At 40.5% G+C, this 18,464-nt stretch overlaps 1 protein-coding gene across 1 annotated transcript; it reads left to right on the top strand.

The window, feature by feature from the left end:
• The first annotated feature begins 594 nt into the window (after positions 1-594).
• On the top strand, positions 595-16,268 carry LOC104230688 (gibberellin 2-beta-dioxygenase 8). Its single transcript, XM_009783551.2, has 3 exons — positions 595-1,157; positions 14,414-14,738; positions 15,860-16,268. Exons 1-3 carry the CDS (start codon positions 694-696, stop codon positions 16,091-16,093), a joined length of 1,023 nt encoding a protein of 340 aa, XP_009781853.1. The 5' UTR covers positions 595-693; the 3' UTR covers positions 16,094-16,268.
• Positions 16,269-18,464: the final 2,196 nt, after the last annotated feature.

Genomic DNA, 18,464 nt, shown 5'->3' on the forward strand with positions numbered 1-18,464 from the left:
ACAAAATAGTTAAAAGAGAATAGTTAACCACCCATATTATTTACTAAAAAATGGGTTAGATAATGAATTTTTTAAAAATGGGTTAAATATGGATAAAAACCATATTATCCATTTAGAAAATGGATAACTAATGGTAACTTTTACATTTATAAAGTCTCAAATTGAGGGTTCCTCAAGTTATGGAGACTAAGCTAGCATTTGGCCATAGATTCCCAAATTTGTTTTGAAAAATCTGATTTGGGTAAAATTTGGTTTGAAGATGAAAATGTATTTGGACATACATTTTCAAAACATATTTTCCAAATTTATTTTTGGAAAAACATGTATATTATTAGTGTTTGTAAAGATTTTGGCCCAAAACCAGCTCTTTATTTGAGATTTTGCCAAAATATAGGCAAAATCTATGGTCAAACATGTATTTGCCAAATAAAATCTAAGTTTATTTTGGCAAAATCTATGGCCAAACGGGTTCTCATATGCTAGAAGTCATGGATAATTTATCGGTATAACCCGTTTTTTATCCGTATTAAAATGGGTCGGGTCGGATAATTTATCTATTTTTCCATTAATAAGCACAAACGACGTAACAAATTCACCATTTCCCATGTTCGAACGTATCTTCCTATAAAATACTACTAGTACCTATTTCATGGTAAGCTAAAAATGAGAGGTTAGTTGAATTAAAGAAACATCATGTCCAAATCTAACTTTGAATCGTACCCTCCATTGTTTCGCCCAGCAAACATCCCAAGGTTGGACAGAGATAAAGCAGAGACACTATCAAAGTTAGCAGTGGAGGCTGCTAATATCCCTGTGATATCGATTGACTTACAATGCACAACAAGCTGTATGAGCGAAGCGTGTAGAAATTGGGGATTATTTCGTTTGGCGAACCATGGTATTCCAATTACGCTGTTGAACCAAATTGAAGAACATGCTAAAAAGCTCTTCTCTCTGCCCTATGAAACTAAAAAAGCCTTCTTCTCAAGCAGCCCTATATCCTACTTTTGGGGTACCCCTGCTCTAACTCCTTCTGGATCTGCTATACCACAAAAACCAAATAATCAGCAGAGCCTACAATGGATGGAAGGATTCAATGTTTCTTTATCTCAATTATCACATCTTCATTATCAAGATGTATTGCTCGAAACTTTCAGGTTCTTCTTCTTCTTCTTTACGTGTTTGCTTCAAAGTTTTCCTCGTTATTTTTGGGTCTTTCAAATATGTGATTGTGACTTGTGGAAAAGTTCAGCCGCCATTGAATAGACCAGTTTATGTAAAAAATTTACAACAGGTAACAGTTCATATCAATTGAAATTAGTAATCTAAAAATATGGAAAAATAACCTGATCACTAGTAACATAAAAAGGATTTACTCCCATCAATGTGTATAAAAACTGCTTAATTACTACCCTATCACTATCAGTATGTGTTATAAATACTTCCATTTGTAGTCTGTCCTGAAGACCAAAACTCAAAGGAGTAGGTCGGAGATTAATTAATAAATTTTCTAGGAAAACATTTTTTCCTACGTACCAAACACACCGTAGTGTTGATGTTTTTTCCCATCTTTTCATTTTCACGTGTCAAATAATTGTACCCGCAATGCGAATAACTACTCTTCATTTAGTCACGGTCACGCGTGTCAATGGATGTTTAAAGTCGACTAAACCGATCGAACCAAATTTTAGGTTTTTTTTAATAAAATCGTAGGTTTTTATATAAATTTATAACCGTACCGATAATTAGAGTAGGTTTTTTATTTTATGAATATAAACCAAAAAAATACTGAACCGTACCGAATAAATTTATGATGTGAACAATATATTTATATATTAAGTCTAAAAATAAAAAAGCGTTAAATTTTTTCACGGGCCTTGAAATTATGAAACAGTTACAAGCCAACAAGAAAATCAACTCAAAATCATAATTCTCAAACCTGTTGTGCTACTCCTATTGAAACTAAATTATTTCCAGTATGTTCACTAGCAAGAAATGAGGTATTGTAGTGATTATGAATAACAAACTACAATGTATTGAATATGTTTCCTTTCGTATGATTGTTTTTTGAATATTTAATATTCTATAGACGTTATTCTTGAATCCCAGCTTAGTTAATATTTTTTCCACTCGCGTGTGATTTATATTGGTTTTGTATTTGCTTAGTTTTTTTAATGCTGATGTAGAATAATTGGTGGATCTATACTCTAACCATCTTTCATATTTTTTTAATTCTGTCACCTTTTTATCAGTAAAAATGTCATAAGTGCTTTGTCAAGTCCTATAAAAGTACGTTGTTATTGCATTCTACTTTTATTAGTAACTTTTACATGACATTAAAAAAAATTATAAAAAATTTATCGAACCGTACCGATACCGAAGAGAAACCTGACGGTTTTAAAAAGTCTAATTTAGGTTATACATAACAGAATAACCGAAAAATTGATATGATACAAATTTTATAAAATAATCGACCGAATCGAACCATTGACACTCCCTGGTCACAGTTACCGTCCATTTTCGACTAGAGGAAAAGACAGAGATAACGACAACCGTGAACGCAACCAAAATTCATGCTCGCGCCCACTTTATCTTTTTCTTCGCCGAGTCTGAAATGTGACGTTTTCTCCATAATTAACGCCATAAATGAGCCTGTAATGTGACGTTCTCTCCCTTTCATTTAATTTTTAATGTTTTGATCTAGTAGAATTTTGAAAGAAAAAAAGGTTTCGACATATAAACTCTTGAAAAAGACTTCTGAATATAAAAAATAGTACTAACATATATTATTTTTAAAATAAATTAAAGGAAAAAAGTGTTTCAAATGAAATGAAGTGTACAATATCAATAATAGATGCTTATTTTCCTGTTCGTCTTTATCTTCTTCAGCGGATCAAAATAACCAATAAGATTGTCTACTTTATTTTAAGTACAAACCCAACCTTTTCTCTCCTCTGGTTCTCTGCTTTTCATGATATTTAATTACTAAGACTATTTACTAACAATAAACGTAAAATTTCTCTGGATTCCTCGATTCCTTTGTCTCTACTCTTTGCTTTTAATTAACAATACACAGGATTTGTCTGCTTTGATTCCCTAGTCTTTATTTTCCCGAACGACAATGTTGTCACGTATTTGCTGCTAGCCAATTAAAGTAGAACATCCACGCAAAAATAATTGCTGTTTCCAACATCAATTCGGCAACCTAAGACCGTGTACGAAGTAATTGATGTCAGTCTTATCAGAATGATCTTGTACTATAGTGATTTTACAAAGCCCAAAATCAATCAACAACTTTTCGTGATTTTTCTCTTCAATTATCGATAGCCTTTTGCCCCGTTTGGCCATGAGTTTTCCGTAATAAATTTGGGATTTATTTTCAAAATTTATATTTGGCCATAAATTTTGTCCGTATTTTGGCAAAATTTCAAATCCCAAAATCACCTCAATTGCTAATTTTGGGCCAAATTCCCAAAACTTGAGAATTATATACATATTTTTGCAAAATAAAGTTGAGAAACACATTTTGAAAACGTATGTCCAAATGTTTCTTGATACTTCTCTAATATTGATATTACCTTCATTTCATTTAATACAATATTTTTTTTCTTTCTTAAACTTTGTATACGGTAAAATCGGAGGGTCCAATTTTCCATCGTTAGGACACCCCGAAGGCTCGAAATCACGGTCGAGTTTTATCCCTCGAGGGCCATCAATGCTCGACCTCGGAACCGTATGAGGCCGACGGTTACGGGAAGAAAATGGAAAGTTCCCAAGGCGTGAAGCTGGAACCGACAAGATCTGTCAGGCTAGTCTGAGCCCGTATCTTGGCATTAGTTAGGTGTCCCATCTCCATATCTTTGTAATAAATGCACTTGTACTATGTTGGGATTCCCCCTCTTATATAAAGAGGATCCTTATCATTTTGTAAATATCGGTTGCTCCATACTAAATATACAAGAACATTATTTCTGCTCTCTAACATATTCTCTTAATCTTATTACTTCATTTATTGCTTGTACTTATTGTGATTCTATTCATTGTTCATCATTTATTGCTTATTATTGACCATAAAGAGCCCCCCTTGATCTATTTATAACTGTTATTCGCCATCGACCGCCTTCGATAGCTTCCAGCCAAGCTTCGGACCCGACCTCGAGGCCCTCGAATAGGCAAGTTTGAGGCCCCGATTGACAGCGATTTGATTTGATTAACACCTCGTTCTTAAGTTCTTATTTCATTTCTAAGTCTTTCACACAACATCAACTGCCTACCAACTAGCATAAAAATAGATCACGTATTTTTAGAACCACAAAATCAAATTCAATTATTATTACCATTTTCACGGTAAACAGTTTGGCGCCCACCGTGGGCTAAAAATAATAGTGATTATTTTCTTGCTGGTTTAACTACATAACTCAAGTTATCTTTCATGCTTTTTCTTGTCCAAGATCTTTGATTTCAGGTCAAAATGTCCGACTCAGTAAACAACAATCTTGAGAACCACGGAGAAAATGGCGCAGATGTTCCAGGTGCTGGCGTACCACCACGAAACCCTGAGAACGTGCCAGAACCGATCTCCGTGAATACGGTCTCACGCGATGCTCAACACGTCGATGTAAGCTCCCACACTAACAGGAGCGTGCACCGAGGAGACCAACAAGAAGCCCATGAAACCCCGGATAGGGGAGAACAAGAGGTTAGCCTTCACGTTATTTTTGAAATGTTGCAAGCACAACAGTTAGCGATTGTTCAGCTGCAAAGTCACCAGAAAACTCTCAGCACGGTAGCGCCGGGGACGGCTCCCCGGGCCGAGCAGATACTAGAGAGGTCAAGAGACAACGGGTCAGTAGCCGACCCCGCCATCGTAAACTTGCTCAAGGACCTCACAAAGAGGATCGAATCGGGCGAAAAGAAGATAGAAGCCAACGACAAAAAGGTCGAGACCTACAACTCCAAGGTCGACCAAATTCCGGGCGCACCCCCGATCTTGAAAGGTGTGGATTCGAAGAAGTTTATACAAAGGTCGTTCCCAGAGGAAGCGACTACAAAACCCATTCCAAAGAAGTTCAGAATGCCAGACCTTCCAAAATACAACGGGACCTCAGACCCCAATGAGCACGTTACTACTTACACTTGTGCAGTGAAGGGCAACGACATAAAAGACGACGAGATCGAGTCCATCTTACTAAAGAAGTTCGGGGAAACACTCTCGAAGGGGGCCATGATGTGGTGTCACAACCTAGCTCCTAACTCCATAGACTTATTTTCCATGTTGGCAGACTCCTTCATAAAGGCACATGTCGGTGCCATCAAAGTAGCAACAAGGAAATCTGACATCTTCAAGATCAAGTAGAAGGGAGAACGAAATGCTGCGAGAGTTCGTATCTCGCTTTCAAATGGAACAGATGGAACTACCGCCAGTCTCCGACGAGTGGGCAGTACAGGCCTTCACTCAAGGTCTGAATGAGTGAAGCTCGGTGGCTTCGAAGCAACTGAAATAGAACCTGGTCGAATATCGCGCCGTGACCTGGTCGAACGTTCACAATCGATATCAATCAAAAATCAGGGCCGAGGATGACCAACTAGGGGGCCCCTCGGTCTCGGTATACCCAAGTAGGCTTTTGGCGAAGGAGCCAAAACCAAACAAGGAAAGGTACCGGCCATACACCGACGGCAGGAGAAACACCCCGAGGCGTAACATACCTCGCAATGATCGAAGGATGGACCGAGGTCAAAAACCTCGGGGATTCGTCAACAGAGTTGGATTTGACAGGAACACGGGGCCAGCAGAGGCACCTTGCTTGTCGGAGTATAACTTCAACGTAGATGTATTAGACATTGTGTTCGCCATCAGTAAAATCAGAGACGCCAGGTGGCCCAGGCCTATGCAATCAGCTCCTTCGCAAAGAAATCATAACTTAGTTTGTGAGTTTCACAACACGCACGACCACAGGACCGATGATTACCACCATCTCCGAGAGGAAGTAGCCAGACTACTCAATAAAGGTTACCTCCGAGAATTCCTCAGCGATCGGGCCAAAAACCAATTCCGGGAAAGAGAGGCGGCCAAGAAGAACGAAACGAATGAGTCACAACATGTCATCCACATGATCTTGGGAGGCGTTGATGCCCCACAAGAGCCCATGATGAGAAGAACAAAAATATCCAGCACCAGGGAAAAGCGAACTCGGGATTACATGCCCGAGGATGCCCTCACATTAAGCGACGAAGACATCGAGACCTTGTCTCAACCCCATAACGACGCACTGGTAATCTCTTTTCTTGTAAATACATTTCAGATTAAACGTGTACTTGTGGATCTAGGCTTCTCAACCAACATTAACAGATCGAGGGTGGTAGAGTAGCTCGGACTGCTTGACCAAATCGTACCCGCCTCTCGAATCCTCAACGGATTCAACATGGCGAGCGAAACAACAAAAGGGGAAATCACCCTTCCAGTCAACGTGGCCGACACTATCCAAAATTCCAAATTCTACGTCATCGAGGGAGACATGAGGTACAACGCCTTGCTCGAAAGGCCATGGATACACTGCATGAGAGCAGTACCATCCACCCTCCATCAAATGATAAAATTCCCCACAAAGGATGGGATTAAGACCGTCTACGGGGAACAACACACCGCGAAAGAAATGTTCGCGATACACGATATTGCCCCGACACCGGCACCTCCACCTTCGAGGGAGTCGAAGGATAAGCAAACAGTAAAATAACAATAACAAACTACACTCCCGGCTATCCCGACTAAACAAAGTAGGGGACCGTACCACATTCTCATCACAAGCAACTAAAACATATCAGGGCTCGAAACATCACCGGCGCATCGTACGCTAAGGTATGACCATTTCCTTTCTTTCTCAATTATATTCTACACTGACCCGAGTTTAGTTACCCGATCAAAACGGCTAAAGCACTCTCCAACTCGAAAGCCTTAGGTTCAAAAGCATGCGTTGCACTCTTTCCTTCAACCGGGTTTTTATCCTGAAAAAGGTTTTACCGACAAAGTTTTTAACGAGGCAACATCCATATGCTACCTAAGGAAGACTCAACATGTATTCAAGGCTTCCTTTGCAATCAACCTAGAATACTTGGGGGCATCCCCCTAAGAGGTCACCTACTCGGAGAAAGCCAAGACGCATCAAGTGGGGTCTCGATAGGAAGATAATGTATCTGGCCAAATGGTCGAACAAACCTTGTCCGTATAGAACAACTGAGCCCTTAAACAGCAAAGAGATGTATACTTACACCAAGTAATCAAAGAATACTTCACAAAAGCACTTTGCGTGTCAAGAAAGCTCGACATTTTTTGCATAAAACGACTCCAAAGCCAAAAGACGACCCGAACACTCGAGGACTGGCGTCAACAACTCACAACAACGCGACCCCCGGGTCGGAGCTTCGAGCTTGTAGGCCCTCAATAAGGCAACAACAAGATCACAAAATGGCTCTAAACCAAAAGACGACCCGAACACTCGGGGACTGGCGTCAAAAACTCAAATGACCTCCGGGTCGGAAATTCCGAAATTGTAAGCCCTCAATGAGGCAATACCAAGTTTAGAAGTAATGGCTCCCGAGTCAAGAAACCCTCGACGACTCGGGGACTGCCATCAAGTGCCACCACCATCGACTTATCAAAACCCGAGGCTATAAGACCACATGCGCGCAGCCTCGGTCTCGTAAGACCTACATAAGGCGACATCAACATCTGTAAGACCTCAAGCAAGGGATGAACAATACTTATACCAAGTTTCCAAAACTGTAAGACCTCAAAGGCATGAAAAACTTGTAAGACCTTACTAAAGGCATAAACCTGATCTCAAAGTTTCAGCTATATATCGAACTTGTAAGACCCCTAAAAAGGCATACCCTCGATATAGATGCCGAAACTACTTCACTCGAGACTTAAAGGCTCCGACCAAACACAAATGACTCCGGTCAAAAGGCTGTACCAGTCAAACTAAAGCGACTCGGGGACGCCCGACCGTCGCTATAAATCACAAGCCTTCAATTACTCCGAATATACTTCAGAAAGAACCGGTTAAACAGGCTACCCTTGATACATGCAAAAGAGCTTAGACCATGTCAGCACCTAAAACATTGGCTTCAAGATACTCAGCCTCCGAGCCAAACCTCCTGCGGTGCTCGATCATCGCCATATAACGACTCACAATCGAGGTTTTTAAAAACCATCGAAGAAATCAGGCAAATACCATTTCAAAAAATCTTTATCGAGGGAAAAATAAAGCACACACAAAAGGTCGCATCGACCCAAGGCGTAAGAGCCACTGTCACCAGCCCACATACACTAAAAGGTCGCATCGACCAAAAGCGTAAAAGCCACTGTCACCAGCTTAAAATTCAAAAACTTGAGGTTCTAATGAGCTCGAGTCGTAACCCGATTCGGAGGCTGGACCCAAAACAGTTAACTAAAAATGCCTAAGGGCAAAAGCGTAAGAGCCACTGTCGCCAACTTAAAATTCAAAAACTTGAGGGTCGAATGAGCTCGAGTCGTAACCCGATTCGGATACTGAACCCAAAGCAGTTAACTAAATATGCCTAAGGGAAAAGGCGTAAGAGCCATTGTCGCCAGCCCACATACACTAAAAGGTCGCATCGACCGAAAGCGTAAGAGCCTACGGGCTAGCCCAATAAGCTTCAAAGCCATACCGTGAATCTAAGGATTCCATTCAACTCAAAGACCAGTTCATCTGGCTAAAGTCAAGGTAAAAGAAATACAGGAGTAACAAAACCGCAAGGTTTCTTTCTTATACATACATGTGGAAAAATACAAGCTCCCTTTACAAACGCGCTTCGAGTATGCTATATGCAGAGTCGGAAAGAAAAATTACATTTCCCCTAGGGGCTATGGCCCGTCGGCCTCACCTTCTCTATCCTCGGTGCCGGATAGAAGCAACCGAGCACCACACTCGTCCGCTCTCGCCTGCGTCAACTCTTTCGAGAGGTTAAATCCCCTAGCGCAGATCTCTTCGAAGGTTTTCCTTCGAGAATTACACCAAGAGTATTCTTTGCTCCTATCTCCTCAGTCAAGGATCTTTCTCAGCTTAGCTTGAGCATCGGCAACGTCCTTCAAATAGACTGCCACTTTCTGGTCAGCCTTAGTTCGGCTCATTACAGCTTCAGCTCGGGCATCCACAATCTCAGCCCTTATCTTCGAGATCTCGGTCTCGAGCTTCGCAATCGTATCTTTTCGAACCGAGCTATTGTCACGAACTAGGCAAAGTTGAACCTCAAGGGCAGAAGCCTTAGCCAGAGCACCCTCCTCCGTCGAAGCCTGAGCATCTGCCAGAGCCTTTAACTCATCATACTTGCGCTTGGATCGACCAACCTCATTTCGAAGGCGCTCCAAGCCCTCCGCCTTTTTCTGCAATTGAAATAAACAAAACATTAGATTCGGGAGCTAGAAGAACGAATGCCCGTTCGCGCGGAATAAAAATTACCTACTCCTTTAAGTAGCTCTCATAATTCAAGATCCGGCTTGCCTCATACCGTAAGCGCGCCAATTCCCTTTCATTGCAAAGGAGCCTCAGGGATTTCTCCTCGGCCAGAGTTTTCCGCAGTCTGGCCTCACGGCGAAGTAGCTCAGACTTAAGCTTGTTGAAGGCTTGCAAAAGAAAACTCAATAAGGAAGGGAAGGCGCGAAACTCGAAAGGCTTGTTCCAAAAACTCACCATAGAGTGAAGTCGTTGTGCTTCCTCGAAGGTCGAGCGCACATTTCCTAACCTAGTTCCCTCAGCTCCGAAAAAGTCGGCCCCAACCGAGACACGATCGCTCGGTGCATATGATCCCGGGCTTCGAGTACCCCCCGAAGTACCTCTAACGGAAAAAGAAGGCGGCAGCGGAGGATAAACCGCCTCTCTAGAACCAGAAACCACGGGCACGTCGGGCTCGATCAACACTTCTGCTCCGGGCCCCTGGCCCAGGTTCACCTTGCCCCGAGCGCCATCTCCCTACAAAGGTATCTCTTGCTTATTGCTATCATTATTTAGCCCAGAAGCTAGCGATCCTTATTCCCCCTAAGGGGACGCGGCCTCGCCTCGGAAGGCTCGCCGATGCCTACAATAACACGGATAGCACGCATAAAGAGAAAGTGCTTTTTCAACTAAAAGAAGGGTACAGATCGCACGACACATACCGTGATATTTTGACTCCCACCTATCCTTAGACAAAGTTGGCCACTTGCGCTCGTTGCAAGTTGAGTGGGTCATCAACTTCTGAACCCAATACGGCAGATTGGGAACCTCGCCGTCATCTACGAAATCGCTGCAGAAAAAGAAAAGAAGGCACACTTACGGAACATCCCCTCGCCATAATTGAAGAACTGTGAAGGCACGAGTGTACCACTTACGTGTATAATTCCATTCCTCAGGGAATGGCATAAACTCCACGGGGATAATATCTGCAGTTCGTACTCGGACGAATCGACTCATCCACTCCCGAACCCCGTCTTCTTCATCATCGACAACAAAAGGCGTGGCAGACCGACATCGTAAGGTTAGCAGACCTCGATGATGAAAGGGCCGGTATAGTCTGATAAGATGGCTAAGCGTGAATTCAAGCCCTGCCTTCTCCGCAAAGAACCTCACCATCAACACTATCCGCCAAAATAACGGGTGAACCTGGGCCAAGGTAACCCGATACTTTCGACAGAAGAAAACACAACCCTGTCAAGGGGGCCCAGCGTGAAGGGATACGTGAACACATTCAGAAATCCCTCGGCACGGTCCGTAATACCCTCATCCGGGAACGGTACCTGCAGTACCACCTCTTCCCTCCATCCACAATCTTTCTTCACCAACTCAAGGTGTCCTTCTCCTATCAAGGAAGTAACTCCAAGGTATGCTCCCGTTGGTCTTGAGCATCGGGGCACTTTTCTGGTAAAAAGTCCCCTCTCGAAGCAGAATGCTCCAAGCCCACAAGGCGAGAACCGGGGGCAGAACTCTCTTCTCCCTACCAAACGGATCCTGACGTAGCAGTCATAGCTATAGCAAAATTGGAGAACTGGAGCAGGAATTTAGACCAGAGCGTCAATACCGAAATAATGAAAAGCCTAACGCAGGAAAAAAGGTTAAACTCCTCAGAACAGTGGAATCTCCAAAAGGGCGGAAAAAACCCTATATATGGAAAAAGCGGCAACAATCCGCCTACCCCAGAGGCCTATTAAAATGTTGGCCGAAATCACTTTGGGAAGATGTACCGGCAAGGTCACCTCGGTCACTTTACAGTTGTGTCGCTAATTTGGCAAGCGCCATACGACGTTTCGGGGTCGGAGACCCCCGCACCAAATAAGTCCCGAGGTGGTACCCGACCTCGAGGACTTCCATCAAAAAGAAGTTAGGCTCCAGGAAGCCTTTGGAATCATCACCATTCCCGAGGTGGTAACCGATCTCGAGGACCTCCATAAAAAAGAAGTTAGGCTCCAGGAAGCCTTTGGCATCATCACCAGACCCGAGGTGGTACCCGACCTCGAGGACCTCCATCAAAAAGAAGTTAGGCTCCAGGAAGCCTTTTAGCATTATCGCCAAACCCAAGATGGTACCCGATCTCGGGGATCTCTCCAAGGGGCCGTCGATGTCATTATAAGACTCGAGATGGTACCCGGTTTCGAAGGCTCGTCTCAAGGATAAAAACAAGAACTTAAAACTTTGTTCGTGTGGGCTTGGCCTCGGGATACCATCTAAACCCGGGTAGTCCCTTATCCGGGATCTATCTACAACGCCTTAAGGCTATTTATATTAAGTTCAAGACGAGTCTCCCGACGACCCGAATTAACCCTCACTCGGGGACTGCCATCAAAAGCCTAAAGGCAGTCTCCATTCTCGAGCTACCTAGAGAATCCCACCTCGAGTATTATCACAGGGTCTAAAGGCTAAATTTCGATTTTGGGGTTCGAAGCCTACTCTCATTCAACTCGAAGTTAGGGTTCCGATGATCCGAGTTTACCAGTCCAACCCGGGCTCAATATTTGCACCGACCGATGGGGTCATGCACTTAGATTCTGCACAAGCATAGATAAAGAGAAAATAGTGTGCGTCGGAGACAAATTAAAGAAACATTTTTCATTCATAAACATTCGATTACAAAAGCCCACGAGGGGTCCTTACATATGATTACAAAAGCCCACAAGGGGTCCTTACACAGAAACAATGAAGCATCCTCGGTGGCAATATCTTTGAGCGCCATCTCCGCGGAAGTCTCATCTCGTCCCTCCAGAATGATATCTACGAGGGCGAAGATCAAGAAGAGGAAAGTGTAGGGGCAGAAAGGGATGAAAAACGCCATAGCCCGCCAAAGAGCAATGGCTTTCGCCGGGCTGGGAGGATCACAGCCCAGTAGAAGACTTGCCAGGCGTCGGCCTTACTTGCACGGCTACTTTAAGTCCACTTCTTAGGACATTGCACCGTGCAAGCTACCGGCCAGAGATACCACTTCACCCCACAGAGAGAAAAAGGGGTGAAGTGCCATACCAGGCCGGGGAAGGAAGGTGAACAACGGTGTATAGTCTGAACACCCTCATGAGCAGCGGTGTATAGTTCAAATCCCTGATCGGCCTCCCTATCTCCCTGTCTTGAGCCAACGGTGACAGCAGTAACAACAACAACAACAAGTTGGTGCAATCTTGCTCGACAAGGAGGGGCCCCGGGAAAAGGACACGATATAACTGATGAGAGCGCCACCAGGAAACTTTAAGGCTGCGGGCCTCAGGCATAGGAAACGATAGTGTATGGGGGTGGACGGAAAAAATGGGAGAAAGGCTGATTGAAGAACACTTGAGTAAGGAATTGGTTCCAGAAAGCCCCCATTTATAGAGAAAGGGCAGAGTAACCGGCGGGCACAATCAATACCCTTTTGAAAAACGCAATCGACGACGCCATCAATGTCCTTGAAAGACGTATCGGCAGGCGCGATTAATGCATTTTTGGAAACTGAATCGGCAGCGATATTATCGCCTAGAAGGACGAGGATCGACTGTGCATTAAAAGACGTTGAAAAGACAAGTCAGTGAGATGCCTCGGTTGCCACAAAAGCCTATGTCATGAGTATGACGTCATCAGTATAACATTATCGTGGGAAGTTCGGAAAGATGGTTATCAAGGTCGTTTCTTGTCGTTCTACTCTAAGAAACGTGTGAACTATTTGTATACGGTAAAATCGGAGGGTCCAATTTTCCATTGTTAGGATACCCTGAAGGCTCGAAATCACGGTGGAGTTTTATCCCTCGAGGGTCATCGATGCTCGACCTCGGAACTGTATGAGGCCGATGGTTACGGGAAGAAAATGGGAAGTTCCCAAGGCGTGAAGCTGGAACCGACAAGATCTGTCAGGCTAGTCTGAGCCCGTGTCTTGGCATTAGTTAGGTGTCCCATCTCCATATCTTTGTAATAAATGCACTTGTACTATGTTGGGATTCCCCCTCTTATATAAAGGGGATCCTTATCATTTTGTAAACATCGGTTGCTCCATACTAAATATACAAGAACATTCTCTCTGCTCTCTAACATATTCTTTTGATCTTATTACTTCATTTATTGCTTGTACTTATTGTAATTCTATTCATTGTTCATCATTTATTGCTTATTATTGGCCATAAAGAGCCGATCTTGATCTATTTATAACTGTTATTCGCCATCGACCGCCTTCAATAGCTTCCAGCCGAGCTTCGGACCCGACCTCGAGGCCCTCAAATAGGCAAGCTCGAGGCCTTGATTGATAGCGATTCGGTTTGATTAACACCTCGTTCTTAAGTTCTTATTTCGTTTTTAAGTCTTTCACACAACATCAACTGCCTACCAACTAGCATAAAAATAGATCACGTATTTTTTGAACCACAAAATCAAATTCAATTGTTATTGCCATTTTCACGGTAAACAAACTTCATATCTAATCAAATACCACCATATACAATAATACGGAGGGAGTAACTTTTTCTACTAGTCAAGTCATTCTCTTTTCATTTTCATATTCTTTACGAAGCTTAATTTATATGAATTGATAGTAAAAAGAATTTTAACGCTGTCAATAAAACATAACTAACTATATAGCATGTTATTATAATAATTTTCAAATTATCACATCTGACTTAGATATAAAGAGTTACATGCAATTAAAAGTCATTTTAATTTCACAAACCTCAAAGTATAATTTTTTTTAATATATATAAGTATATAGAAATTCAAACCAGTTGCGTAGCCACCCTTGTTCAAGGTTGACACTCCTTCCCTTGAAAATTACGCGATAGAGACAAGTAATTTTTTTTTTTTACATATATGTGCTACTTGTTGAATTCTTTTGACTTTTCTTCATACATTCTTAGTGGAAATTCTAATTCCAGTACTGCTTAAAATTATTTCTTACATATTTTGGTTGGTAATAGATGCTTGCTAGAAGAATATGGGAAACATCAAAGTAGGCTGGCTACGACAATATTCAAGGTTTTGGCATCAGACCTGAACCTGGGACCATTACAGACTCAGTCTCATCTCTCAGTAGCCACTGGTTTACTGAGGGTGTATCGTTACCCTCGTTGCCACGAGCCAGAAGGAGCGTGGGGGATTGACGTGCACACAGATAGCTCAGTCCTCTCCATTATTCACCAAGATGAAGTTGGAGGCCTTCAAGTTTACAGCAAAGATCATCAATGGCTTGACGTCAATCCTCTTCCCAATACACTAATTGTCAATATTGGTGACATGTTGCAGGTAATTCGTTCACTTTTTCTATTTTTTTTAATTTCAGGGTTATTCTGTATTTGGTATTCGCTCGCGATCTCGATTAATTTAAATTTACACCGCATAAAGCTCATTAAAGAGGAAGCACTTTTTATACTAGGATCTTTTTTATTTTCAGAGCTCGAACCCTAAAGTGAATAGATCCTATCGATCTTACATTGTTACTTTATCCCTTGCATTTTATCCTTTTTTTTCTAATTTTTAACTCACATAATGGTCGCTGTCCTTGTTTTATCATAAAATATTCTGAAAAAATATAAAGAAATGAGAATAGGAGATCTAGTATTACCAGCCATGATCCCGTCAATCTTTTCATCATCATCGTTCAATTTAATATACTGACATTTTAATTTATATACATAATATATTCCTTAAATTTTTTGGGAAAGAGAGTTTTACCAACCATGATAACATTAATTAATCTTTCCATCATTATAGTACAAATGAGTGGGCTGACATTTTAACTTGTATAGTGCTTTTTAGCATATAGTATCTAGTAATATTTTTAAATCATTATATAATTTATTGGACAAACGTTTAAGTCATCTACTAGTCCCAATTTTAACCTTAAGGACCAGAAACAAAGACTACTGGCCATATAGTATTACGTCTTCTCGTTGATAGCACATATTATAACTTACTTACCTAGCTAGTTCTAGATAGAACATTGGAGTGCGCACTTTTAGCAGTCATCTTAACAATTACTGTCGCAGCTATATTAGAAAATTAGATGATGGGAACTCAGGGCGGATCCAGCTTTAAGGTTATGGGTTCCCGTAAATTTTTGCTCAAACCTATATTTGTATTAATAAATTCACTAAATATCTATAAACCCAGTTAGTATTGCATATTTAACTCGAGATTATTATAGGAACTCATAAACTTCAAATCTTGAATCTGCCTCTGATTGAAGTACTATAATTTATTGATTACACTGACAATATAAAAAAATTACATTATTAATGTTGTTTAATCTATTAGGGCAAGTTGTTTTCGTTTTTATGAGGTTAAATTAATGTTTATAATAAAGATTTACTTGTAATTATTTTATAAGCAACCTGATTGTGTAAATATATTAAATTTTATTACAGGCAATGAGTGATGACAAGTATATGAGCGTGAAGCATAGAGTGAAGGTGAACAAACACAAAGAGAGAATATCAATAGGTTATTTTGTATTCCCTGCCGAAGATGCTATCATTCAAAGCACAAACTACAAGCCCTTTACCTACGCCGATTTTCGAGCACAAGTTCAACATGATTTGAAGACAGTAGGCATCAAGACTGGTCTCCAGAAATTCAAGTTTACTACTCAAATCTCTTAACTGTGTACCTTAGTTTAATGGGAAAAAATGGTGCACAAATAATTAGTTCCTGCTGTATCTTTAGCTGACTGTAACTTGTATAAACTAGTAATATTCAGGTTTTTTTCTTGGTTATGATTTTTCCAATGTCCTTTCCTATTGTGAAGAAATGGTAATTGTAGATTATTCTCTTTAATTTCATTTTCGTTGTAGGATCTAGGTCCTCTAAGAATTTCAAAGTCTAATTTAAATACTATGTACTGGAATAAACCATAAAACAGATTGAAATGGTTAACCTTATATATAGCGTCTCAAGGAAATGATCTCTTATGACAATATAACTTGAAAGAAAGTTACATTACAAATATGTACCGTGTTTATTTATTTGTCACTAGTGTTAGATTTTACCAAACTCGTGTAAAATGGTCATAACTAAAATAACATTTGTAATAAATCATAAAACAGACAAAGCTAATGTATTGCTAGTGTTATAGGGTGGCATTGGTTTAAAATATCTTTAAAAAAGTACAAAGTAATAGATTTCGAACTTAATAATCAATAATTCTAGAACTTAAATCCGCAAAATTCATATACTGAAAACTGAGCTCTCTGATGGTCCCTCGGATAAATGAACAAATGATGTGCTTAGAATAATGGCCTTCATATTTGACTTTATTGGTCTCTTTCGTAATGATAAACACGAAGGTCAGTCTTGTTTCTGAAACAGTTTTTTATTAGTTGATCAGAAGAAAAACAACGGTGAATAAATATAGAAAAGTAAAAGATTTACATATTTCTAATGAAAATTTGAGATTTCTAATTTCTGGCGACAGGAACAGAATAATTAGATGAAAACTAAAGCTCCTTGCTTTGGACCACACTTGTTGTTGGGTTTCGGAGGCCAACTTTTAGCTGCTATTGAAGGCTAGTAGCCCACTAGCATTTCTACGGTCGTGGATTTAGAAATATTATTAAATGAATTTGTCGTAGGACGGCGTTGCTTTGTGAGGCCTACTCTTTTGAGATTTGAGAGTTTTAATATTTTAAAGTGAAGAATTGACCAATATAGTTGCTAGCCTCACCACTCAAACTAGAAAAAATGACGGATTACATATAATCCATATGTAATGTGTGTAAAGGTCCTGTTATAATTCTTTTGAAGTCTAAAATACATGTTGAGAGACTAATAAAAGTCCAAAATATATGTCAAGAATTTAATTTCTGCATGTTAGAGTGTATTGAGAAAATTTTGTAAAATTAGCACGGTATAGTCAGTTTTCGGATTGGTCATTCAAAAATAGTCAGCGTTTACCAAGTCAATGAAAAATAGCCACTATTTTGCTGCAGCAGAGACCGGTCCATCATAATATACTGGAGTTCGGTGCACCTGTGTATGAACTCCAACATATTATGCTGGGCCGGTATACTTTGCTGGCTCCAGCATAATATACTGGAGACTGGAGCACCGGTGCTCCAAACTCCAGTATATTATGCTGGACCGGTATACTTGCTGGAACTCCAGTATATTATGCTGGAGTTCTAGTGTACTTATGCTGGAACTCCATCATATTATGCTGGAGTTCCAGCATACTTATCCTGGAACTCCAGTATAATATGCTGGAGTTCAAGTATACCCTTGCTGGAACTCCAGCATAATATACTGGCGTATTTTCCCGGTTTTGAACAGTGTTTTCGCTCAGATTTATCTTTACATGAAAAGTGGCTGAATTTCGATTACTTTTGAAACTGAGCTATTTTTGAACAACCAGTTGTAAATCTGGTTATTTTTGAATTTCTCTCGAAAATTTCACATAAGAACAACTGGGCTCCCTACTTTTCAATTTTATGGCCCATATTTCAATTTACAACAAACTAGCCCAAAAATAATAGGCTAAGATTCAACATCCAACTCTAATAGGTTCTAGAAATTACTATTTAATTTTTTTAAAAGATTTCTCAAGCTTTTAAGTTAATTTTCGAATAAGTAACTGTGACTCAAATATTAGTTCAACAAACCAAATCAATTTGGATGGTGAAAATTAGATTTTTAACAAGCTTAAATATGTGGGCTTAAATTTTGAAGATTTTGTGAGAAATTTGGAGTGAATGTTATTTAGACATGGTAGAAATAGTATAATTTGAAGTCATTTAATGGAGATTTGGACTGGTTTTGAACAAGAATTGCAACTGAAGATCGTGGAAGAAGTTCGTCTACAGACGTTTGTATAAAGGTGTATAAAAGTGTATAAGACGTGTTTATACACTCATATACACTATTATACGAGATTATACAAATAACAGATTTCGTCATCTTCCTTGCGTCTTTTCTAAAATTTAACTCAAATCTTGCTCAACTCTACTCCAAATCACTTCAAATTTTAATTTTGAACAC

Source organism: Nicotiana sylvestris, chromosome 6 (assembly GCF_000393655.2).
Source record: "Nicotiana sylvestris chromosome 6, ASM39365v2, whole genome shotgun sequence".
In the NCBI taxonomy this organism is placed as follows: Eukaryota; Viridiplantae; Streptophyta; class Magnoliopsida; order Solanales; family Solanaceae; genus Nicotiana; species Nicotiana sylvestris.